Source organism: Dermacentor silvarum, chromosome 3 (assembly GCF_013339745.2).
Source record: "Dermacentor silvarum isolate Dsil-2018 chromosome 3, BIME_Dsil_1.4, whole genome shotgun sequence".
Lineage (NCBI taxonomy): Eukaryota > Metazoa > Arthropoda > Arachnida > Ixodida > Ixodidae > Dermacentor > Dermacentor silvarum.
The window spans coordinates 222,848,316-222,875,040 of NC_051156.1; the positions used below are offsets into that span (position 1 = coordinate 222,848,316).

At 48.5% G+C, this 26,725-nt stretch overlaps 1 protein-coding gene across 1 annotated transcript in view; it reads left to right on the forward strand.

Annotated features, from left to right (window-relative positions):
• The first annotated feature begins 10,386 nt into the window (after nt 1–10,386).
• LOC119446755 (neprilysin-2-like) overlaps nt 10,387–26,725 on the forward strand; it is a 97,449-nt gene continuing 81,110 nt past the window's right edge. Inside the window, exon 1 of the mRNA XM_049664367.1 lies at nt 10,387–10,508. Within this exon, the coding sequence (XP_049520324.1) occupies nt 10,453–10,508 (56 nt within the window). The 5' untranslated portion in view covers nt 10,387–10,452. The remainder of the gene's footprint in view (nt 10,509–26,725) is intronic.

Genomic DNA, 26,725 nt, shown 5'->3' on the forward strand with positions numbered 1-26,725 from the left:
GATCGATGGGTGTTGCGTTAGCTCCATAAACCCTTCAACTTCCAGTTTTATTCCGTCAAAGGTATGACAAATTTTCTTTTTCTAACACGCGAAATGATTTCACTTAACAGCTAGCCTGTGTTTAAGACAACATTATACGTATACTGTGTAACTCATACTTATTCAAATTAGTCAATAAAATTTGTCTTCAAGTTGAGATTTTCCCTCAACATAAATCACATTTAAACATGGTTGTCTGAATACACGATAACGGAAGGAATTAAGGCCACCAGACATAGTGCATAAATGGCAACACAAATCCGAACGGCCTGGAATAAATTCACAAACGAAAAACAACAACGGAGCTGCGGCCTTTCCGTTGCCAGCGTGGAATGCCTCCTCTGGCCGCGTGGATGGCGTGGATTCACCCGAGTGCGAGATAACGCTCATTGTAGCCTGGCCAAATACACTGATCACCTGGGGCTTGCAGCGTGCCTAATGCATACGCAAAGGTATAGCTTGGCAGCCCATTGTGCCAGACACGGCAGGCGCATCGGCATTTGTCGCGTTCATACTGAGCGCTTTTAGCGTTTAGAGAGCAGCTTATGCGAGCAGAGCTCCATGCACCCTCTGCCTTTCTATCATGGTCTCGGTAATCTTTCCCCTCTTTTTCCCCGCACTGCTGACCGATGTCCGTGTGAAATCCGCGCTAATTGCTCTATACAACCTCTCTCTCTCTCTCTTGACAGTTACGGTGCGAACAGCAGGCTTTCCTCTTCTCTGTCAATTTCTCTCTCTCTTTCTATATGTGTGTGGGCTGGGAGAGCCGGGCCCGCTATGTGTGGCAAGACTCGGTTTTACAAAGTACTCGATAAAGGCTTAAACAACGTGCGGCGGGCCTATAGATCTATGTGAAAAAATTGTTCTCAAAGCCAGGGAAATTCATACTTGTCAACGTCTTTGCACTGGCTTCACTCAACGACGTCAGGCCGTTCTTGAGTAAAACGAGTGCAAAGACGTCGACAACTATAATTTTACCCTCTCGTATGGAAACAATTTGAAGGGCAAGCGCTCTCTGTAGTATTCCGTCCGATTCTTAGAAATGTTGTTCTGGCGCACTGACCGGATCGGAACGGAACGAACCGGTTGCATCACGCGCGTCTATTTTAATTTGTTTGAAGGACACGGACTTTACACATACTGAGTGCCTCATGCAGGTGACACTGCGGGGGCTTCTGCGTGAGTGACTTCTCGCTTTTGAAGAGCGTTTGATCAGAGCGGGCTGAAGGGCGCCTATAAGCTCTGAATGCGAGCGGACGCACGCCGCCGCCGTCTCAGCCGAAGGGAAGCGCAACAAGTGATCCAACAACGGGTCCGATCGTTGCGAGAAATCTTGAAAACGAGAAGTTGCCAACCGGTGCCCCTTTGTGCTTTCATTGCTTTAAGCGCGACCCCTCATATTGCCATCGCTCGGGTTTCTTAATTGGAAGTATAAGCATAGCTTCCGTTTGGCCGGCATTGTGAATTCCACACGCGTATGAGCACTAGAAATCACATAAAACAGCGCTAACTTTTTCTAACTCAGACGCGCGGGCGCATGCATATTATCTCGATCTCAGCACCGAACAGTGATGAAAAAGTACGTTGTAGAAAGTAAATGCTCGCGCTGTGACATTTTCTTTCATGTACTTCCGTGCGTTTTACGCAAGTGGGTTTACAGCTTTCCGGCTTAACCGAAAAATATTACCAGTCAAGAAAAAAAAAAAGCCATAAGAACATTGGTCCCGAAGGAAAACGAAAAATATTTTTGGAGATCTTTGGCATAAAGTGTTTGTTTTTATAACCCTTAGTTAGACTAAAAAGCAAGTGATCTGCAAAGCTTTATGTGATCGCAGTGCGCGTCGACGCAGCAAATAAACCAACTGATCAAATCCTCTTATCGGAGGGACGCAGAGTATACGGAGCCTAAGTTAATGATGGCCTATTATATGCGCGTGATAGCTGAAGATTTGAATGTCACAGTAGGGCCTCACACTTTAGCTACCACATCAACCCAGTGTGCAGTGTTTGTCGAAAAACATTGAAACTACTTCGGCACGTGTAGTCGTGTCGTGCGCTGAGTGGCAGCTGGGGTTAAAGGGTTGGGCGCATTGAAAACTAGCGCTACCACGATACATTTGCCAACTGAAAGCAGTGTTACCACAGCTTGGCTGGTTAGCTAGCGGTTGCGTTATCCGGTTCTCATATGAGTGGCAATTTTTGCAGAGAAGAAAGCCCTAGTTGAATGACAAGATATGAGTGAGCCCAAGATATGAGTGCAGAGAAGAAAGCCAAATGCTGACATGCCACGCGCTCTTTCCCTCTATACACGCCGTGCTCTGAAAGGAAGAGCAGCACTGTATCTGAAACAAATTATGGGGTTTTACGTGCCAAAACCATGATCTGATTATGAAGCACGCCGTAGTGGGCGACTCCGGAATAATTTGGACCACCTGGGGTTCTTTACCGTGCACATAACTCTAAGTACACGGGCGTTTTCGCATTTCGCCTCCACCGAAATGCGGCCGCCGTGGCCGAGATTCGATCCCGCGACCTCGTGCTTAGCAGCCCAACACTGTAGCCACTAAACAACCACGGCGGGTAGCACAGTATCTGCTAGTTAAACCGAGTTGTATGTAGAAAGTACTCGATAGATGAGCATTTTCAGGACACCTTGTAGTAATTCGATATTGAAAAGGAGTGGAACATTTAACGGAAATTTGTTTAGCTGAACTACGGGAATTGCAGCGAAATCGGTGCGCAACTGAGAGGGACTTAGGTAGTCCTGCTTATTTGATACTCGTCTATAAGGCTGTACATTTGTGACAAAAGTCTAGCCTCCAACTAGCCCAGCTTTCTGCCTTAGATGGTCGTTGTTTGGGCAAGCCTCCCGGCTTATTCGACCGTGTGCCAATGAAAATCTAGGTTTCCATTGCAGCTTTTTACTACGTGTAGGATGATTTCCACGAATCAGAAAGGCTTACTCACATCTTATAGAATTCAATGCTTGTTACACCAGCTTCAGGCGGGCTCATCGTAAATGGGAAATTGAAGCAAGATCTCCGTACGAGCCATATCAACTTCTGGATCTAGAAGAATGCGATTACCCGCGGAACTTTGGCACGGCGAATTTTGTCCATCAGAGCGCGCGAAAAATAACCTGGGAGGCTGCAGCGAGCGCAAAGGGCCGCGCACCTCGAGGAGACGTTCTGCTTACGTCACCCAGCAGCGGGCAGCCAGCGCGCTGCAGAAGTTGCTATGGTTTGTACGGAGAGCTTGCTTCAATTTCCCAATTATGATTAGCTCGCTGAAACTTAAAGTTAAAAAGGTAAATAATTGATTTTTTTAAAATTAGCGACTAATTACCACGTCTCACCCGTCACTCCGTGTTCGCCGACCACCACTGACGGCTTGTCCCCGAAGGAACCGTCCTTTTATTTCAAAACGGCTACATTTAAATATTGCTCAAAATCTTCATAGAAACCCCCGGTATAAATAATACATAATGCATTGCGCGCTAACTTGGCTGTGCTTGCGGCCTGGCCTTCCCTTTACCGCTTTTAACTTTAGAAGACCCAATTTGCGTGTTTTGTGCATCATCACAGCATAAATTTTGCGTTGTAAAGGTAAGCATAAAAACAAGAAATAAAACAAGTTCACTGTTTTATTTAAAACCCATGAGATCTGCTATGAAGCGTGATAATTTCAGTGGGTCGCCTTTTGCGCAAGCCCCGTGGCGAAGCGTACTCGCGCAGCTCCGACAATTGTAAAAGCATGCTATAGCATGAGCATGAACGTTCCTTGCGGCGAGACCGCGTAAGCTGTTTCGTGAAGGTTAAAAAATAAAATAAAAAAGGCTAGGAGTTCATTTACAATTATACCTTTAAGCCAATAGATTATGCTCGAACAAATTTTTTTCTCCACATAGCGCAGACGGTACCGAGATACGCGCTCACTGATAATCATTCATTCCCACATGTACAAAAATGTCGAGCCCTGAAGTTATGTCGATGCCTGGTCACTGACCCAACCCTTTATTACACGTCTCGCGCGTCCACATTTTCGCGAACATTCCATTGCTAATCGTGCATTACACCACACAAACACACATTCATACAAAAATCTGGTCCGTTTCTCTACGCAGAGATGAGTCCAAACCGTCGCTATTTTTTGCCGCACACTTTATCACCACAAAAGAAAAAAAAATTTGCGTAGCTTGCACTGGAGGCGCAATGCTAAAGAGACAGCGGAGCTGATGGACATCTAGCTAGTCCTGGCTTTTGGGCTAGGCTAAGCACTACCAAGTCATCCCCAGCATTTTCCGGAATTTATTGATCGATTACCGATTAGCTAATGATTGGCTATGGATTGGCTATCGATGACTGACCAAGCTTAAGTAGTCCCAACTATGCTTAGCTAGACTTAGCCAGGCTCAGCTTCGCTAGTTCACATGGGTATGTGCCATTGCGCTTGGACCCTTTCTGCACAACCGCCAGGATCGGCCCACATTTTCTGTTCGCGGTTGACACATTACGCCCGGCTTAAACAGCTCCGCTGTTCAAAAACGTGGTTCATTTCCAAAGAAAAGCCCAGGTTGCTGTCCTTCATCGCACAGTCCGTCACAGACCACCACGTTGTTCACTTCCGCTAGTAAAAAAGCCAGCGTTGCCAGTTTTTTTCATCACGCAGTCTACCACACACCAATGTTCTCCGGTAGAAAATATAATCTGACTGACAAGATAATTGTGGATGTTCACGAAAAAAAATCTGAGGACCCCTAAGCATTCCTTATGAGTTGTGAGTGTGAAGGCATTAATTATTAGTCCAACTGAACGCCGCTGCGCGGTACTTCGAGTTTTGCGCTGCGAGTTATGCACCATAGCGGTACGTGATGCCCGAGCCAGCAAACAGCAGCAGCCTGCGGTGCCAACGCCGCGTGCCACCGACGTCCTGCGCGACGAGAGACCGAGGAAGCAGCAGCGGCCACCAAGGCCGGCAGGTGCGCGCAGCAGCTAAGCCCAGTGGGGGTGAGAGAGATGCAGACCGCGCGCCGGCTTCCGAGAGCGAGAGTTACATGGCGTCGCGATGATGCCATCTCCCCTCACGCAACACCTGGCGCGCTAGTGACCAGCAGGTGTTCTCTTTCGCCCGCTCTGCTCCGTCGAGGCGGGCTCGTGACGTGGTGTCGCAGCCAATGGGAATTTAGGTGCCGTTTCGCTGCTACAGACTACAGACGCCGACTTTTTCGCTCAATGGGCATTTGATGCGCACGTGCCAGATCCACGCCACGTGCGCCGGTGGCGTCATGCTGTGACGTCGCTGGCGCTGTGTGACGTATCCAGGGAAAGGTCTATTCTTCACAAAAGCTATAGTTCAAGTAGGAATTTGTGTTCCCATTTATTCGCATCCGTGATTTGGAAAGTTAAAAAAAAGGAACAAAACGAAACAAAGCAAGAACAACATTACGGCCTGGGGCCGAATTGGCAAAGCCTTTCGTTCGTAAGCGATTTTTTGCCATTAGCCGGCCGCCTTCATTAATAATATGTCCAGCATCAGGATTGGCTGGAATTTCCTCTTATGAACCATTCTAGCGTAAGTGCTCTATGTGAATACGGGCCCTGTTCTCCAAGAAGCGCATTAAGTTACCTTGAAAAAAGCGAAGTGTTCTGATCGATTTTTCACGCTTGTCTACGCACCATGCATTTTGTCAGCACCAACACGCCGGGATGGCTGGCTGGCTGGCTGGCTGGCTATGGCATTTAGCTGCTGAGAACGAAGTCGCGGGTTCAATTACCGACCTCGGTTGCCACATTCCTTTGGAAGCGGGAAGCAAGAACGCTCGTGTACAGATCTTTTCGAGCAGGTTAAATGCATACTAAAGCGAAGCACTAAGTCGGTTCTTTTAAAACTCAGTTTTTTTTTTAATTTCGACGTAATAAGTTCGTTGTTAGAAGATGAATTGAAGTCAGAATCACCCGCCGTGGTTTCTCAGTGGATATGGTGTTGGGCTGCTGAGCACGAGGTCGCGGGATCGAATCCCGGCCACGGCGGCCGCATTTCGATGGGGGCGAAATGCGAAAACACCCGTGTACTTATTTAGGGGCACATTGAAGAACCCCAGGTGGTTCAAGTTTCCGGAGTCCCCACTACGGCGTGCCTTATGATCAGATCGTTGTTTTGGCACGTAAAATCCCATAATTTAATTTTTTTTTGAAGGTCAGAGTCAAACTTCGCGCCGGTACGTAAGTGTGACGTCACGAATTTCACCTTATCTTTTCGTATTTGGGCCGCTGTGGCTGTGTAAAAGTTCTTGAAGCTTGCAAAAGTTAATCTTTGACTTTTCTAGAATGCAATTCAGTCGATCTTTACCGATAGAAGCTCAAGTATAAGGCGTGTGACCAGGCGTATTGGTAATCCATAATAACACACGCACGCACGCTCGCAGGTAATGTGCGTGCGTTTTACTCGCACATGTGATGACCAATAAAACTGCCGATATTAAATCAAGTCGTGGTCGTCGTTCTCATCGTCATCTTCAGCCTATATTTTATGTCCACTGCAGGACGAAGGCTTCTTTCTCCCAGCGATCTCCAGTTACCGCTGTCTTGCTCTGTCTGATTCCAAGTTATGCCTGCCAATTTCCTAATTTCATCACACCACCTAATCGTATGCCGTCCTGTAGCCGGCGCTTCCCTTCCTTTGGCACCCATTTTTTAACTCTAATCCACCATCGGTTATCTGCCCTATACGCATTACATGTCTTGCATAGCTCCATTTTTTCCTCTTAATGTCAACTAGAATATCGGCTATCCCCATTTGCTCTCTGATCCACACCGCTATCTTCCTGTCTCTTAACGTTACAGTAGAGCGGCAAGTTGTGCTAGTTGGTGGATGTTCATCTTTTAAAAGGGGGGATAACTGCGCTACAAAAACACGGACAACAGAAGAATTAGTGCACAGGACGTTACACCTAACATTTTTCGTTCTATCGCTCTTTGCGTGGTCCATAACTTGTTCTCGAGTTTCTGTGCTAACCTCCAAGTTACTGCCCCTAATGTTAGCGCTGGTAGAATGCAATGACTGCACACTTTCCCTTTCAAGGATAGTGGTGAACTCTCTGTCGTGATTTGGTAAGGCCTGCGGTATGCGCTCTAACCCGTTTTAGGGGCGAAGCTCCTTAGGGTGTGGGTCTGTCCCTCCTCTGTAGTAGTAGTAGTCGTCGTAGTAGGTAGCCACGTCTACTTTTATGGAAAAAAAAATCCGAAAGTTGTGTCCGTAGCGCGGAATCGAACCAGGGACCCCTCGCTTCCGAACGCGCGGCGCTAACCACTACGCCACGAAGCGCACATGGACACACGCACCACGATGACAATAAATACCCATTATTAACGAAAGACTGCGCGTTTCTAACGCGTTTGTGCTAGCGCGTTACGGCCCGTGTAAGAAGCTGGTGTAAGACGCTGTGGCCTCTCCGCCTTACCCCCGTATTCATAAACGCTCCTCGACTTGAACTTGACTTGCCACCGCCTTGGGCAGCGCGTTCGAAACGCGTTGAAGGCGGTGGCAAGTCAAGTTCAAGTCGAGGAGCGTTTATGAATACGGGGGTTATACTCTCTCAGCAGTCATGTGATGGCGTCGGCAAACGCGGTGCACGTTCCGGCATGCGTAAACGGCTGCGTAAGACGCTGTGTCATCTCCCCCTTACTAGAGAGTACTGCACGTTTCTAACGCGTTTGTTCTAGCGTCCCCTTAAGCGGGAGATGGTGCAATTATAATGAAGGGCGCTGTTATAAAATAGGAATGACGTCACATATGGCGCGTGTCATTGGTGGAAGTCAATCGTTCGATTTAGTGCGGCGAGACTGGGCGAATTACACGGAAGATTCACGTACCGATGATTCCCTCCGGAGCTTCGCCCACTCATCATCATTCACCCCGTGGATATGCAGTGTTTTTTTATTCTTAAATTTCATTTTCATTATCGGGGTCCTTTGTGAATAATTGACCTAGAAAAACATAGTCTTTCACAGACTATAGAGGCTGGCTGGCGATCATGAATGCACAGGACGGATTCTCTTGCCAGGCTATTGAACATCGCCTTCGATTTCTGCATATTAATTTTCAGCCTTATACTCTTACACTTTTTCGGCTGAGGACCTCAATAATTTCTTGCATTTCGTCCCCAGCTTTGCTGAACGGGACAATGTCATCTGCAAACCGTAGGTTGCTGCGATATTCGCCGTTGATTATCGCTCCCAATCCTTCCCAGTCTAATAGTGTAAATACTTGTCCTTAACATTTAATAAATAGCGTTGGAGATATCCTGTGTCCTTCCCTGGCCCTCTTTTTAATCGGCGCTGATACTAAATCCAGTATTGATACTAAATCAATTACCAAAGCAACCGGAAGTGTCTGTCTCTCTTGTCGGTCTATCGCCCGCTGGTGCGCCGCATATTATTATCAGCCGTTAAGATAAGCGAGATGACATTTCAGAAATAGCAAATCGAACAGCGAGTTTTTGCAACTCTTAGCTGGGAATTTGGGAGAATACGTATATGATATTCTGGCCAACAATGACATAGACAAGCAGAGACGAGATTTATTACAGGTAGAAAATTTGATAGGCGTCGGCGTCATTAGAAGACATACAGACTGCTTCAGACAAATTGAAAAGGAAGACATCTGGGAGATTATAAAAGGTCGCGCATTATTTTTAACTAAGTCTTGTGTGTGCGAAATTGGAGCAGAAGGGATACATCTCTGTACGAATTAGGCGACAATTAGTTTCTACTCGACATGCGACACAAGTTGTGATTGTGTGATTTATTTATTACGGATTGAAAATGTTAGCAACAAGCACAATATGCCACTGGCTCTTCCGCATGTTTGGACTCGAATGCTACGTCTTGTAGACGTTACAAGAATGTGTTTGCCGCAGTACTTGATAAAAGCGAAACATTTTCCTGTATAAAATCGGTTGTAAGCGATTGACTTAGAAAAAAAAATATACATTCATTGCCATTTGCACAGCAACAAGAATTCGTTGTCTTGTAGAATTAAAACATCACAATTTTTTTTTTAGCGGCACATATCAGAGACCTAAATTTAGCAAACGATGTCTTCCCTCCGTACTGCGTGTTGTGTGCAGGCGCAGTGACACTGACCAAATATTGGTGCACACTAAGCTTTTCTTTCAGCTAAATCGCAAGCCGTTAGTCTCAGCTGTTTACGAGCAATGGCGACATTGAAGTCTAGCAGTAAGTCACGTCGGCTAGGCCGAAGTTCAAGCTTTAGCACCATTTTCCAGATCTCCGTCCTTGAAATGTGCTTTGAAATGCACTGGCGTTCAGTTAAGTTTGCCCAATAGCGTTCCCCTTGCAGTTTGGGATGATCTTAACTGGTACGCCAATCCATTTTTTAGAATACCTTGGGGATGAATATCTCAAAAAGGGCGTTAAATTAAGTTTGAATTTTTGCTAAGCAGACTTACCTTATTACTCAACTTCAACTTCGAAATTTCAACGAGTGACCTAAAGTGAATAACTGTAGAAATTTCATTAGTGAATCGATTTAATTATTTACGAGGACTTCGCGATTTGTCGTGCAACTAATGTCCGCTTCTTGATGTGATTCACCTGAACAGGCGAAGTAAATAAAACACCCGGTACACCTACTCCAACCTGGGGATTAAGGGGCAGGAAAAACCGTCGGCCTATACAGTATACAGGGTGCGCCCGGACTCTGCGCGCGAAAGGGCGATATTTGTAATGTTAATAGGCACAGCGCGGTAGACAATTAAGTAGGCAAGGAAGCGCAAAGAGGTCGTCGGCTTGGAACTAACTTTGTTGGCCATACACAGATCCCATATTACACTTTAAAAGAGGCGTGTACAGAGAGACAGTAATCTGTACCAAGTTGACTCATTAGGGGTGCATTTCGCTGTCCAAAATATAAGACGAGTTGGTTAAGTTGAGAAAGCAAAAAGTCAGTAGTCAGAAAGATATACTATCTTACGTGACGACAGTGAAATTGGTGACCACTAACACACATAATACGTAGCTTTCGAGCCCTGTCGACGTTGATAGTTTCTCTGTATAGTTAGCTGACTTCCGCGCTGTGGCAGTTATGGTTACCAACTCGCGCGAGCCTCCGCGTCTGCGCGGTCTTTTAAGTAGCGTGCAGCACGGGTCCCGCAAACGCGCGGCTGCTGGTCAGCTGCTGCGAGCGGGCGTTCGCCCATTAGCGCCACTGCAATGAACGGTGCCTTGCGTGCCGCCGCGTGGCCGCCTAGCGGAGCCACCAACGCAAGCGGGTGAGGGTGCCGGTCCGCGCGGTGGGTGAGGGGCGCTTTAAAAGACGGCCCGCGTGTCCCAGGTCCGCTGCAAACACAGCGCACGTACCGCCGAGCGGGGTGGCTTTTTTGGCATCGCCGCGATGCCCGTCAGCGTGAGCCAGCTCACGCTCACCAGCGGCGACCTGGACAAGTTCCGGTGAGCGTTGTTCCCTGTCTCTCTCTCTCTCCCTGCTGTCTTCCTCCTCTCCTGTGTGCGCGGTGGAGCGGTGTACCGCTGATGTCAGCCGGCCGGCTCGAGATCGGTCTGTGGGTCGCGTGCGCGGTGCACTGTGTGTGCACAGCGACAGCTGCCCGGTCGGCGACGGCGGGACGCGGGTTCGGCGGGCAAGCGCGACACCTTTGCAACGCGCGCTCTCGACTAGCAGAGCAAACTGCTAGAGGTCGGCAGTCGCCGAAGAGAATGAACAGCTCAATGAACAAAACCGAGTGGTAGATTACTTGTGGTCAGTCATACCTAGAGTCCACTGGCCGGGTCAGTCATTGCTGAGCTGCGTGGTTTCTTGCCGGGCAGTGCATCCTTTAGAAATCGTCAGAATGCACTTCTTTTTGTTGATATTTTTTCTTCCGCTGTACGTTCTTGAACAAGTAGAGGCAGATTAAGACATGCATAATGTTCAAACTTCTTCGCAGAACACAATTTGCAATAGCAATAATTTTAGCAGCGATGAAACAATAAATAAAAAATAAATAAAAGAAGACAGCCTGACATATCTTCGCAGCTGGAGCCGCGACCTCTACTCGTCACGTGGGTGGTTCCACCAGCTGACCCGCGCCCTTAGCGTACCCTCGTTCACCCTTCTGAACCTTCCTTTTTCGCAGATATTTATCTGTGCACGCATGTCACTCAAACCTAAAGCGTCAACCAACACCTCTCGTGACCTCGGCGGTACTGTCGGCCTTTGACTTGACGAGACCTTAACCTCCTGGCGGATTACAGTACTTTATTTGTGTGTGACCACTGCGGATGAGCAAAAGAACAAAGGTAAAGAACAATGTTGGGAAACATGTTGTTAGGCGAAGAATCCGCGCACAACGGCGGTTTCCGCAACTCTCGCGGGCGCCGTGCGCGCAGAGCTCACTGAAGGAGAGTGCCGCCGTGCATGAGGGCATTGTTCCCCGCCAGAGAAGTTGTGACGCCGCTGTTCTACACGCAGTTCGCCGCTGAGCGCACGCGCTCTTGCACGTGAAAAGAGAAGAAAGAGAACCTATGCATCATCGCGCATCGCGCTCTGAATGCCGCTGCACCGCGGGTGTTCGTAAACACGCGTTGTTGGGTGAAAGCAGCGACGTGGTCGTAAAAAGCACGCTTCCACAATGCATGCCACATTGTTGTGAGAGCTAGAATGGAACGGGATATCGCCGGGTGCCAGATCTCCTCACGTGTTTGTAACTGTGTAAAGAACACGTGCTCCGGCTCTCAAATATAAGAAATGGAAAGATGAATGTATACATGTTCAACGCGGGTTTCCATCCTGATGTCTTTGTGGCTTGGATTGTAGTGCTTGGTGCTGCTTGTTGCTATTGTGCCATCTTAACCAAAAATAGAAAAAAAAAGAAAAGAAAAAGGAAACAAAGAAAGAATACAGTCTTGTCTGTTTGTTTTACACAGAGACGTACAGTTACACTCAAAACAGCGAAGTTTAGTAAATGTAAAGAGAGTGAGAGATAAAATAAACGGCAGCATAAAAAACAGGCTTTATTGAAACGCCTTTGAACTTTCTATTGTTTTTCAATCCCGTGCTTAAATCTATTTTGTTTCTTCTTCATTTTTCCCATGTGTGTCAACATTTTCTTGTATATGTAAAACAACGTACGTGTATAACAAATGTGCAGAAGCTGACCATTTTCTCTCCTGTAGCTATTGCTATATATCTCCGCTAGTTGCACAAGAGATGTCGACTTCGTTTCGTGTCTAGCGTGTGTAACTGCCCAGGGGGCTCCGTCGAGAGCAGCGCCTCGGGTCGCGTGTCGGGCGCGCACTTTATCCCGAGGAAAGTGTCTGTGCCGCATCCTGCGAGCGGACGAAAAAAAGTAGCCTGCCCCTGGGGACCTTCGACTGCAGCGGAAAGCAGGTCGGCGCGCCTTCAAAATCCCAGCAGGAAGAAAGGCTCGCCTCCTGACAGCCGCGTGTATACCGTGCTTGCCACGAGAACGCGGCGCCCTGCAAGATTTCCGAGCCCCGACCGCGCGCAGCGTGTACGGGTCCTTTCAGTTTCGGTTTTCGCGTGACGCCATTTTGAAAGCGACGCACTGCTCGCTCGGGCATTTAGTTCTCTCTTGCGATCAATGGCGCCAGCTTCGCGCACTAGCATGCAGTGAAATGTCTAATGCATCCTGTTATCGCTTTTTTTTTACGTACTGGTCGTAATAAACGCTAATTGGTGGTTAGCCGCACGGCTTCCGCATCAAATGTTCATCGTGGTCACCTCTGTTCACTCCTCTTGAAATCTCTTGGAACTATATAGCTATGCGGCTAAGTGGGAATTCATTGCGAAATCCTCTCGAACCCCTGCGAAGGTTACGACACAGACATGCAGATTAAACGCTCGCTATACCTCGGCAGCGACCTTCCTCGTTATATGCGTGCACCTTATCGCATCTTGCATGTCTATTGCCAGCAGCGTTCATGAGGGAGCAGCTGCGACCGCGAATCTTGGCGTTCTCCGCATTCGCGGAGCACGTTATAACGTTCCGGGGGAAACTGATTGTTGTTGTTGTTTTGTCCGCGTGTCGGTGCGCGTGCGTATATTAAACACGCGCGCGCGGCCGAGCGCTGTTTGTTGGTTCTCGAGCTTTGGCACACAGCCTATCGGCCCTCGGGTCGCGACCCGCGGAGCAGCCGAGCGGCTGGCGTCATTCACTGCGTGGTGCGTAGCTGTGCTGGATAGGAGGAGTCCTTATGGCGAGAGCTCGTTGGGCGACCGAGACAAGTGACTGCAAGCGGGTCAGCGACTGCGCCCGAGGGCCGCACTCTCTCCGCTGCGCCACAATGGAGCCAACCCGAGGAAGCTTCTCCGGGAAGCGTGTGTCGAAAGAAAAGCCGGCCGACCATCGCCATGCCTCTCCGAAGCGGTGTTTGTCGATTGTCGACGAGGGCAGCGCGCGAGCTCTCTGGAACGTCTCACGCGCGCTTCGTCTTGGGCGTCAACCGCATGGAGCGCTTCCCAAACGCGCCTGGCGACGCGTATACGCTGGACCGGAGTCGCCAGAGGGCCGACCGTTACACAGGCTGCAGTCTGAGACGGGCAAGGGTATCGACACCATTCACGTTACCACGGCAACGTTCGTATTGCGCGCACACATATACCGATGGTTCTTAATGTGTGCTATTGCCAGTAAAATTATAGGCTGGTTCAATACCCGAAAAGAACATGCGTGGCAACAAAGCCATGCAGCGTCCCGAAGAAGCTCAAGCGGCAGGTGCTGCCGCAAGCAGTTCGGTCTTCGGAAAACGAAACCAGGTGGAACTGTTGTAGATAAACCTGCAAATATACACGCAGTACGTCCTGTATGGTAATAAGCGGTCCGACCTTCCATCCAAGCGTAAAAGGAGATTTAGCTTGATACCGCAGTCTGCTCTTGTTGCGTCTGCAAGAATAATGCAACTTAGAGCTCTTACAGGCTGCTTTTGCTCGATTCGCATGTGCGTGTCCGACATTTAACTAATACTTGGGTGTTTGGTTGAGGCGCAACACGAAGTATGTGTGGGGGTTTCCCTTACTGTGAGGTCAATCGTCCAAATTTAAAAATAATACGAGAGAGGGCGATAAATATTTCTTAAGTGAAATGCAGAGAGAGCGAGAAAGCTAGAGGAAAGGCAGGCAGGCTAACCAGAGGGGAAGATCCAGTTATCTACCTTGCGCTGGAGGGGGAGGTAAAGTGACACGAAAGTAGAGAGAGACAGAAAGGGAGCACAGATACACAATCACATTCGGTCACTATCACCGCATACTATCACCGCACAGCACAGTAGCACTTGTAGCATTTTAAACATCAGTTCAGGCTACACACGCTTGTCCAATTCTGTTGTCCTTAAAAACTGCAACAGTGCCCTCGTCGCCCTCTGCTGCGATATCTTGTGATCTCGGCATTCTAAAATGATTTCCTCTGTTAAAAGGTCTATGGTCAAAGCGAGGATTGCAATTGCGAGGATCGTCTCTGTAAATTGTAGCGAGGACAGTCACAGAGAACGTGTTGAAGTCTCTCCTCGCTATCACAGTCATCACACGAGGCGTCGCCGGCCCACCCGATTTGGAATGCAAAAGACTTCGTTAAGGCCACTCCTAGCCATATTTGACAAAGCAGGGTAACCTCGCGTCGGCAGAGTCCAGCTGGGATGCGAAGGCGGAGAGAAGAGTCTAGGTGGCGCAGCCGGTTGCTTTGAAAAATTCGTGTGTTCCACATGGAGAACGTGATATACCGGGTGAGCAACCGAAGTTTTCTAGCGGCACCTGTCCTTGATAACGGTATCGACTCCTCTTTGTCAACTTGAAGAGCCGACCGAGCAGCGTTATCGGCGTCTTCGTTACCTATGACGCCGCAGTGACTTGGAAGCCACTGAAATGTCACGTGGTGGACTTTATCAGTCAAGGTATGGATTAGTTCTCTAATCTCGAATACCAGTTGTTCGTGTGGTGCGCGCCGCAGGGCTGACAGCAAAGACTGCAGTGCTGCCTTCGAGTCTCTGAGTATCGACTATCTTCGATGTTGTTCTTGGCTGGCGAGAGGAAGTGAAGCGCGAAGAGCTGCAAGTTCCGCCACCGTCGATTTCGTTGGGTGCCATGTCTTGAAACTGATAGTGGTTGCTATAGCTGGGAAAACCACGGCTCCAGAGGAACACCGTGGAGTTGCTGATCTATCAGTATAAATATGTACGTGGTCGGCGTACCTCTCGTGCAAGAGGAGCAGAATTAGTTGTTTAAGAGCAGGTGATGACAGCTAATATTTTTTTCTGATTCCTGGTGCGGTCAGGTGCACTGCAGGTCGAGCCAAGCACCATGGAGAAATCGATGGCTTAGTTGCGGGGGTGAATCTTGATGGAAGGCGGGTGTAATAATGCGAAATCGGAACACAAAATGATGCCTGCGGCCTTTCTGACGGCAGTGTTGCAGGATAATGGGAACGGTCTCAGGCAAAGTGCCTAATGTGCACTTTCAACACTTACACCGCAATGTGTGTTTGTATTGGTTGGTCCCGGCCGATTGCAATAGTCGACCCTGTTGATGCGCATTTGGGTAAACCAAGACAAACTCTGAGAGCCCGAGCTTGAATAGCCTGCAGAGCATGAAGCTTTTTCCTGCAAGTGTTAGTCAGTACGGGCAAACTGTATCTCATAACGCTAAGAAAAAGAGCACTGTACAATTCCAACATTGCATGCACTGACATTCCCCAAGCCTTTCAACTTGAAAAGCTGGGAGATTGTTGTCAGGCGCTGTTTCGAGTTGGTCACGGGCGGGCTACATAAGAGATCTCTATCAATGACTATGCCAAGAAATCTGTGAGTATTCTCATAAGAAATGATCTGACCCTTTAGATGGTGTAGGGCCTCATTGGTTTGCGAGTGAATTCCACCAGTGCACATTTGTCTGACGAGATTTCAAGACCTTGGTTGTGGAGATATACAGCTGTCAGAGTAGCAGCTTTTTGAAGTCTTGCACGTATCTGAGGACGTGTCACATCTGAAGTCCATATAGATATGTCGTCTGTGTACATTGATATCTTGATCGCTGCTGGCAGATGTTCAACGAGACCAATGACTGTGAGGTTGAATAGGTTGGGGCTTAGTACTCCGCCTTGAGGAATACCTCGGCAGGTGTGGTAGTGTCGTGCGGTTTGGCAGACAAGCCGCTTTTCCCTCTACTGAAGCACGGCAAGTCTCCACTAGGACTCACCTCATATCGCCCAAGAGCAATGAGCAGCTGTGTGGGAAAGGTAATGCAAAAGATGATCCTTGCCCGCTGGGAGTAGTACCTGGAACACCACAACATGTATCCAAATTGCATGACTGGTTTTCGTCGAGATTGCTCATCAATAGGCAGTGTTGTAGATCTCGCTGCATATGTCCAGCATCAAAAGTCAAGTAAAATATTATCTGCAGCTTTATTCTTAGATGTCAAGGGGGCATACGATAACGTATCTCACGAGGCTATTCTCGATGCTCTGGAGCTGGTTGGCCTTGGGGGCCGAGTTTTTCAATTTCTAAGTACATGTTTATGAGACTGAAATACAGAGGAGGGGGGAAGGAGGAGGAGAGAAAGAGAAGGCAGGGATGTTAACCAGAAATGCGTCTGGTTGGCTACTCTACTTTGGGGGACGGGAAAGAGGGTATAGAAAGATGAGATAGAGAGAGGAGCGGGGGAGGGGGGGGAAGGACACGGTGAGCTCGCGCACGCACGCGGAGGGCCTGAGCAATTCAAAGGCGTTCACATAGGCCAGTCGCCCTCACGAAAGACAACAGTGCCTTCACAGCTTTGTGGGCCGACGAGCGATGGGGACGGTCTTCAAGGAGCACCTGCACGGACAACGGCCGATCGTCAAGTCGTCGCAATGCGTTCGCTAATGTTTGTCTTTCCGATTGAAATTGATCACAGTGACACAATAGATGTTCGATGTTCTCTTCGCTGCCGCAGACGTCGCACGTAGCACTTTCGGTCATTCCAATCAAAGCACAGTACACCTTCGTGAAAGCCATTACCAACCACAGCCGGTATAGAAGCGATGCCTCACGTCGGTGAATCCTGGGTGTAGGTCGGAGTTGGAGTGAAGGGTTCAGTTCGTGTAGCCTGGTGCGCCTTATATTTGGGTTGTTCCACTCAGTTAAAGATAGCCTGCGTGCCAGGTGATGAAGCCTCTGTCCTGGAAAGAGGAATGGGAAAGCTCTGTTGTTCTTGATGTGACTCTCGGGCAGCTTTGTCTGCGAGATCGTTTCCACGGATCCCGCAATGGCCAGGGAGCCACTGGAAAATAATTTCGTGGCCTTTCTGTTTGACGTCGTGGTGTAATTTGACAATTTCGTACGTTAGTTGTTCGTGAGCCTCCACGTCGGAGAAGTATGCAGGCAGTTGCCTGCATACTTTGTAAAGCCGGTCTCGAGTCGGAAAACACGGCCCATGTACCAGGACTCTCTGCGTCTATAAATTGAAGTGCACAGCGCAGAGCCGTGAGCTCTGCAGCCGTGGACGTCGTGACATGTGACGTCTTGAATCGCATTGTTACTCCTCTCGTCGGTATAAACACAGCACCGCCAGAACTGGTCGATGTAGTCGATCCGTCCGTATAGACGTGCACGTGACTGCTCTATCTCTCGTACAACAGGAGTAAGCTCAATTGCTTTAGTGCAGACGGTGATAGATATGACTTTTTCTGAAGTCCTGGAATTCTAAGTTGGACTTCAGGACGGCACAAACACCATGGAGGAGACACCGGCCTGGCCGCAGGTGCGTACCCCGATGTAATCGAGGCACGATATGCACTGACAGTTGTGCTATATGACGTGCGGGGTCTTTCCACGGTGAGTGCGGCGAGGTGGTGGCAAGGAGTCCGGGCAATGTGTCTGACATGTGCACGCATTGTCTCGATGGCGATGTGCGTTGTGATTGAATAATCTTGAGCAATGGCGATAGTTTCAGCCGTTGACGCACTGCGTGGTACTCCAAGGCATATCCTAAGAGTTTGCGCCTGGATGCTCTGAATTGTACGCAAATCAGTTTTGCAGGTGTTGGATATAACAGGTAGGCTGTACCGGAGGAACCCAACAAAACAGAGAATTCTGCCAGCGTATATGTAGGCGCCCGCATGCTACATTGCATAGGGAAGGGGATCAGGGACAGAAAAACCCTAGAAGGAGGAGCGCGGATGTTCATGACAAATATATGATCATGAGAAAAAAATTATGGGGTTTTACGTGCCAAAACCACCACCTGATTATGAGGCACGCCGTAGTGGGGGACTTCGGATTAATTTGGACCAGCGGGGGTTCTTTAACGTGCATCCTAAATCTAAGTACACGGGTGTTTTCTGCATTTCGCCCCCATCGAAATGCGGCAAATATATGATCACGGTATGTACAGGTGAGATGGTATTGATATACACAGGCTTGTCAATTAAGCCAATGTCTTGAAAGAATATGATCGCAAATTTTAAAGCTTGACGTTGTTTTGAAGGAGAAGACATATGACCTAGCATTATTCCTAGATCTAGTGGTTCTTGGGAAGCAGAGTCCACATTCCTGCGTTTGTTCAATGCAAACATCACAACTTATATTTATATTTTTTTTTGTATCAAGTGGCTGATTGGTGTCAGTTAGCATCAAAAAGATTAAACGGGCCTGCATCACGAGCACTTGGTGCCGTGTATCAAAATGTGCTTTTGACTGCACTCACAAAGTGGTGGTTTTCTTTCCCACGCGGCCCACTGGAGAGCTAGCGCTCATCAGGTGTCATTTTACCGTGGTCTTTGTTCCACGCTTTCACATCATTAAGCGACTGAGGGTCACTGGATCGCAGACTTGGTCGTTCCTGCTAGTTCTCGCTGCTCCAGCTTCTCACGTAAAAACGTACCAAGCGAAATGTATAGCGGGGAAATGCGGTACATAGGCATTCATTTTCGTTGTTACGACAGGGACGTGCTGCAATTAAAGGCGACCGGAGTGTGCGACCTTCTTTGAAGAGGCAGCGCATGCTGTCGCATGTGCGTGCGCGTCACTAACTGGCACTTTCGGAAAGGATCACGTTGCTACCTTACAGTGGAGGAAGGTACATATACAAAGGAGAAGGGATCCCTTCTTCTCCGTGTGTCCCCTTTCCCTCTACCTTCCAAGTGTAGGGCAGCAATACAGCAGCCTTTCCTCGTCTCGCATTCTCGGACGTGGTGTCCGATAGAGAAACTCATTCTGCTGCGCGCATAATTAGGTATATGGGCTAACGCTGTCCACTCAATGTTAACTAGTAAGTACATATTAAGTTTCTTAGAAAAAAAGGAAAAATAAAGCGACAGGGCAGGCAGCAATACCACAAAGAAAAGAAAAGCAGAGTTTGAAATTTACAAGATGGGGAAAGTGCGTGCCTCTTCGAGTTGCGCAGGCGGCAAATTAAGCATTGCGCAAAGCAGCTTCATTTTTTTTCGTCTCTCGCTGTATTGCAAAGCTCAAAGTATGTGTTTCTAGCACTTCCCGTTCATAATATATCTCGCTTTTTTTTTTTTTCTCCGAGCAACTGAGTTAAACGCCTTGAAGAGAGGCAGCGCAGCACCAAGACAATCCGCACCACTCAACGCGTGCGTGCAGATTGCTGTCACGCAACGAGGCGCCCGTGCATGCCGTGAAGATTTGCACAGGAAGCGGGCCGCAATTGCTTTTGTCTTGGTCAGGAAGAAAATGAAGGAAGCAAGTAATGAGGTAGAAGGGCCACACGGCAGCCCCCTTGCCTCAACAGGCAGTGTGGAGCTAATCACGCATAGACAGTATTTTTAGAAAGCGAGTGAAGTTATGTTTTGCTGTGGGCGTTTGTCTCCAAAACAAGAATATACCACTTCGATTTCCAGATATGTCGGTGACGCTTCCGCTTATAGTGCCACGTGAAAGCGCGAACGTGCTTGGACTTCAGTTGGACTTAATTCACTGTTTACCGGGGAACCTGTTCTTGTTCGCGTGTTATTCGTTGTGGCGCAACAGTGGGAGTTCCTTTTAACCTGTTCCGCTGTGGTCTTTGTTAACCCATTGGGAAGTGGCTGTAAGAGGATTCATAGGCTTATAAAACAGTGCTAGAAATAAATTGCCGCGAAACTTTCTCGACCTAATTATGTTCGTAGCGCTCTTTCGGGACAGCAGTGTCGCAGCATGGAGGACACGACGCTCTCCGGAGGGATGTGTATTCTATACGAAGCTTGTGGCCACGGACGTCGCTCTGGCGCCTCGGTGTACTTCGTCGTTTCGAAGTAGTGAGAATGCGAGCGGTTGCATTTAGCAGCGCGCTCTCATACGCTACTTGTCCTACTGTGCGTTGTTTGTTTGGAATTATGTGCACGCACTTTCGAACCTTTCCATCTGCTCTGTTTAGTTTTTTTATCCCTGCAAGGATTAGCCTCTTTAAATGTCATTATTTCTCGTTACAATGTTAGGCGCCACTCACTGATCAGTTGAGCTCTGGAGGGCCGAGGCATTAAATTTAACTGGACTCACGGCATTCAACAGGAGCCTGAGAGATATCAGTGGCGAACATAACAGCCACATTGCAGTACAGGAGCACAATTTTCATGATATACGTAGGCATTCTTTGAAAGTTTGTAAAGCCCGCAATCACGCAGTCGCTGAAATGTAGAGTAGAAAGCCTATGCAGGAAAAGCAAGAAAAGACTGTCGATTATATCTTCTCTTCCTTAGTTCGCTCAGATTACCCGCGCACTTTGTTTCCTTAGAAGTTCGTTAAGTAACTCATCACGTCCGAGCGGCCGGGTATCCGAGGAGTTCCCGGAGAGCGGGCCGGAGTGCAACCAAGGCCGTAAGCGGTGCCGCCGCGGTGCTCCCGTTAAAGGTACGCGGCGCGCAGAAGGAAGACGAGAACGAGAGGAAGCCGGTAGTGAGCGAAAACATGAAAGGTTTATTTGCGTAACATCCGATTCGGCTCTCCGAACGCTAGCGTAACTTTCCATCACGAGCAGCGAACTTCCCGCGAGTCGTGCAGCGGGGAGGCTGCAAGTGCGCGTATAGCATCGGCGGCCCAACAGCACAGCTTCGGTGCGATGCTCGCGGGCGAGGCAGCAGCCTCCCGCTTGCTCGCCGTGCAACCGGCGCGTGCCCCAAGAGCGGCCAGCGAGCACCACGCTCGAGGAAGCAAACGCACGTGGCCTAGATCGTGATTTCCGTAGCAGCCGTGTACGCGTAGCACCCTCTCTTGTGCGTACATACGCGGTATACACGCTGCGAGAGAGCCGCTTTCGGCGATGGATCGATTTCTGCGGATGCTTTTCGACAGCCTCTGTCCTCACGACCGCGGGGCGAAGACGAAGGAGCGAAAGTTTTCCATATTCGGCCAAGAGCGAGGCTCTATACACCGCGGCGTGCTATACCGACGGGGATCACGGCATCTGTCGCGCGTCCACCCGACATGCAGTGCAGCCAGGAAGTCGCTCCTGCCGTACCCGCATCGCGCCGTGGTGACATGTCGCACTGCGTTCGCGGCGGCTGTTACGTAGTGGTGTTAGCCAAAGGCTACTTTTGCGTCCACCGAATCTCAAGGTTTATTGTGTCGTAACGACGCTAACCGTGGACACGTAGAGCGAAGGAAATGAGGTCAACCGGCTGGGAATGTCAGCTTGCCTACACTATATACACAAGGAAATGGTTAGAGAAACAGAAGATAGAGGCAAGAAAAAAAAGTTCACGAGCAGTTAATAAACACCGGGAAAGGCACAGTTTGTCTTTGGCTCAAGTCTGTTATGTTCACGCTTATCAGACAGACTATTGCATCCTTTAGAGCCAACAGACGGTTGGGTCATGTTGCTTAGGTTCATAATGTGGCATCAGTGGGCTTCGTGGTGAAAGGCGTTAGATGACGAAGGGGGGACAGTGGCAGAGGACGCGTTCGACGTGTGTTTCACATATGCAGACGTCGATTGTTGGGAATGCGTAATTCCAAAATGAATAATTAATTATAATTGATGTAAACATTTGCATATTTATAAATAAATAAAAAATCTATTCAGATCTACTAAAGTCCCTCTGGCAATTGCCACTGGGAAGCCGCTTATAGCCGTTCAACGCTTTTTCTTCGTTGTCTTATCACCATCCATAACAACTACCTTTCCACACAAGAAACAACTTCTAACTCTTGATCAAATGGAAGTTGCACTTCGTTTAGAGAACAGCTACAAGCACGCCACAACTTTTCTTCCTCTTTTCCTCTTTCTATTCCCCCTTATTCCCACTGTAGCTAGGGTATCAAACCGGACGCTCGTCTGGTTGACCTCCCTGACTTTCCTGTCGTTGCTTTCTATCTATCTCTCGGTTCTGCATGGTAAACGCTCAAGGCTACTGCAGGATGTGTTGCTCGCAGGCAACAAAACAGCGACGCGCGAGCTCCTCTTCGCTTTGCTTGCCAGCAACGTCTTACGTCTACGTCCGACAACTTCCGCCTATCGTGCGAGAACTCGAATGTCGAGCACTACACGTTGACTCCAGCAAAAAGAGGACCTGACGTTGTGGTGTTCATCACTCAAAAACAAGAAGACGTGGACAAGAAGACGTGGACAAGAAAGGAAGCAACACGAACCTTCTCACCATGGTTATATGGATCGGCGGCGTTTTGTTAAGCCCTCCTCACTGACCCCTGCATCTACATCAACGCTCCAAGTATTGTAGCCATTTGCTGTCATGTTCAACTTTCTTCACATTTGTTCGAAGCGCCGAAGTGTGTTGGAGATAGCTTGGTTTTGAACAAGTGATACTAGATCGAGAGACCGCTGTAATCGATGCCCTCGATCGCTGTGCGGAAAAGGAAGCTTCACGATGGGTGATTGATTGTCAAGTGCAGAATCCTGCCATCTTCTCCGCAACGTCAAATTGTTGTGGGAATGAAGGGTGATGACAGGTGAAATAAATTCTGTTAGCTATTTAGCAGTCGCTACCAAACGTGGGGCAGTAAAATGCATTTAAAGAAAAAGGCACATGAAATGAAATATGTATATCGACGAGTGAAATGGCGCGCGTGACGATCAGGTGAACCTTTGTTTCTCTGCCTGGCGACCTAGGTTTCCAAGGCGTAGGGTGTAGCCGTCGACAAGCTATAGTTGTGCGAGCATATGTATGGAGAAAGGCGCGAATAATACCTTCTGTACCTGACATCGGATGCTCGAAGAAAGCTGGATCGGTTGAAATGCCAGCCGTTGCTACCGCTTCGGTTCCACCATTGTCATGTTGCTGCTGTCAGTTCAGATCAAGTGTTAACGCAGGAGCATTGTTTGCATGGTTGTCGCAGGACCCTCCTGTGAGTACCTGTAACAGAACATGCATCGCCGCTCGACCGTCGGGCTCCTTTTGATTCGCACATTCGAGTTGCCCCCAGGGGTCCTGTATAGATACTCATATCGCCAGTGCTTTTGCACGCGTTTGTCTGCTCTGGTTCTGTAATCAAATAGTATAATACACTTTATTAATGTATAGCTATATTTCTACTCCTCGACACAGTGCTGCATGCATGCTACTCTGCACACTGTTACAAAGCGAACTCACCGGCATTTTTCGGGTGAATTTAGCGCGCACGTTACATGGTCGGCTGGCATGGCTTACCCTCTTAGCATTTGTCACCTTGTCTTCTGGACTCTGTGAGTTGCGTCGAAGGTTAAATCTCACGTGGGAACTGCTATGAGTGTCTCTATTTCATCTATTCCTCATTGTTCTTGATTTTAAGGTCGCTCGCTGTCGTATCTCACCAGACATCGTCACAAACCTGCTATATAGAGTCACTGTGCGTAAATGCAGCGCCCTGCGCCTAAGTCGCACTGATAACAAACTCCACCGCGTGTCCGAAGACCCAAGGCGCATCTTACGCGAACAAAGGCACAACTTATTATTAATCAGTGGCCGCAACGAGGCACGGTTGAACATTGTGGTTGCGCGTAGCGATTGCGGAAGCGCAGCGCAAGAGCGGATGAAACATAGCCTGGCAGCGTTGCTGGACGGCGCGGGTGGTTGGCACTTAACCTGCTATCACTGCCAGAGTTTTCAGCATCGTAGCCTATTGCAGGCTATCACTAAGTTTGCAACACCGTATGATAAATGAGGCAAGATGCTTCGGGAAAAGCAAATTGCAGGGCGCAGTAAAACTGGCCCATCGGGCTCGCGGCTCTGTTCGGCGTCGCCTCCTCGAAGAGCCGCCAGCGTTTCTTGCATCCGAATTCGACGCTTTCGGCCTCGTCTCTTCTATGCGCGGGGACAGGGAGTCCGCTGCTGCGGCCATTGGCGCGTCACTGCGACATCAGTATTCACAGGGCGCTCCCGTCGCCCCGGCGCGGACCAGACCATCGCGGCCTGCATTCGGCGAGATTAAACCTGATCTTCGCCGGACGTCTTTCTTTTCCCTTCGCTGTAAGGTTGCACAATACAAACAGAGAGCGGCGCCTTGCCTTCGCGCGGGAGAAGCCAGCCATGCGCTGGGCCCGCCGCTTCTTCTGTTCGTGTCCCTCTAAACGGAGGCGGAACACGAGCGGTCCTTGATGATTTTGTCGTGGACAATGACCTAATCAATTTCCTCTGAATAGCCTCTCCGTCGTTTCCTCCTAATTTGTTTTCATTTTCCTAAGTCCACCATCCCTTTCTTTCTTTCTTTCTTTCTTTCTTTCTTTCTTTCTTTCTTTCTTTCTTTCTTTCTTTCTTTCTTTCTTTCTTTCTTTCTTTTTTGAGGACGCTTTGTGGATTCTGGTGCCGCCATTGTTTGCTTGCATAAGTAAATGCTGCATCTGGTGTTCGTGGGCTGGTAATGTGAAGTCCTCGTCTGTCAAAAAAAAAAAAAAAAAAAAAGAGAGAAAACAAATGAACCGACTGCGCGGCCGTATGGCCGAAGCTGGCTCAGGGGCGTCTAGTTGATCTCCTCTTGCAACAGCGCTGCTCGGAAGTTCATGAGATGGACGCTAAATCCCGCCATCGTCCTCAAGGGGGGGTGGGGTGGTGGCGTTTTCTGTAAGAGTCCACCTAGTGTACTGTCCACTGGGTGGGCTCTTACAGAATACCTCCCCCCCTCCCCTGGTCTCCGCAGCGCCGGGAGTTCCATGGGCGTTAAAGAAGACTTAGCAACTCTCATACTCCTAGTGGGTTCGTTTGTTTTGATAACGGTTGTACTTGTGCGTGCGTTTAAGTGGGTTAGTCTCTGGTCTTGTCCCTACTTTTGCTTTTTAGGTTCTGGTTTTGAGGCTAACTCGCTGTTAATTTGCCTGATTTCTCGCGCTCTCGCTGCTTGAAAACAAACAAACAAACAAACAAACAAACAAACAAACGGAAACGGCAACACTTGAGAGCCTCGAGTATGCTAATGACTTGTATTCTGCAAAGCAAAATCGTGAAACGTTTAGGTCACCCATTGGAGCATTTGCAGGAAAGCGAAACATGTCCAGTAATTTCTGACATTGCCCCTTCGGTAATCTGTTGAACTTCACCGCAATACACCAGTGTAACTTACTAAAAAGTGCATTTAAAAAAATTGGCCTAGTTTGAACAAGTTTCAAATAGCAACGTTCAGAGGGCATTTCCTTCTAATATAACATAAGCATTTACGATACTTGGATCTTACTTCGCTGGTGCTTTAAAGCCCAATGGCTGTTTTGGTGAGTACCAAAACACTCCTATAACGCAGTACCAAGTGTCGACTGAGTGTCATAAATGCGTGCTATTTGAAGAAAGTACCCTCTCGACGTCACCAACAAAAACTTGTTCAAACAACGTCAATATCCTGAAATATAATTTTGGGAAGTGCTGCCCATTGAATTACTCTGGTGTGTCGCGGCGAAGTTCAAGATTGCCAAAGGGGCAATGCCCAAAATTCCTGGGTATATGACGGCTTCAGTTTGCTGTTGCCCATGAAGTGTCCTTTTGTGAACTTCTCGTTCTGAAATAAATACGGCTGTTTTCAATTGACTAACAAGAAGTCTTGAATCGGCAAAAAAAAAAAAAAAAAAAAAAGGGACCTTCCGCATGCGCGCCTGCAACACCTTGTACTCGCACGTATTTCCCGAGGGATCAGTTATAGCCCGCAAATAAACTTCACGTCTCCTTATTGCAATCTTTTGTTTGATAGACATATGTTGAAACCATGCATGCAGTGCTATTGCAAGAGACGCTCGGGCGGAGAAATGCCGGCCTTGATCGCCATGCTAAACCCGCATGTTGCTGGCAGCATCGATGACGGGCTGTATTCGAGCACCGTGAAAAAAAAAAATGTAAAGCACGTTTTTGGAGCTCAGTGCTAGAAGACGCTATGACAGAAAAAAAAAGAGAGAAGGTTACGATGCAGTAGTGCGTGTATCAACGTTGCAATGCCGATCAAAAGTTCCAAATATCAAACGATGAGATCGAGTGGCAGAAATTTAAATACTAAATGTATGCGTAGTGTGAGAAAGGACGGTGGAGTTTGGAGTGCCTGCAAGCACGGAACCATTAGAGTTGCGAACGTCGCAGCAAAGGTTCACGAGGAAACACAGGCTTGATTCGTTGATGTAATCACAAAAGAAAGCAACACGGACAAGGAGGCTATGACGATTGATTGTGGTGGCAAGTGAAGCGTAGTCCACCTAAAACGACAACATACACGCAGATTTCACGTCACGGAGGTCAGGAACGCTTGAGGGATTGACATGACGACATTGAGGG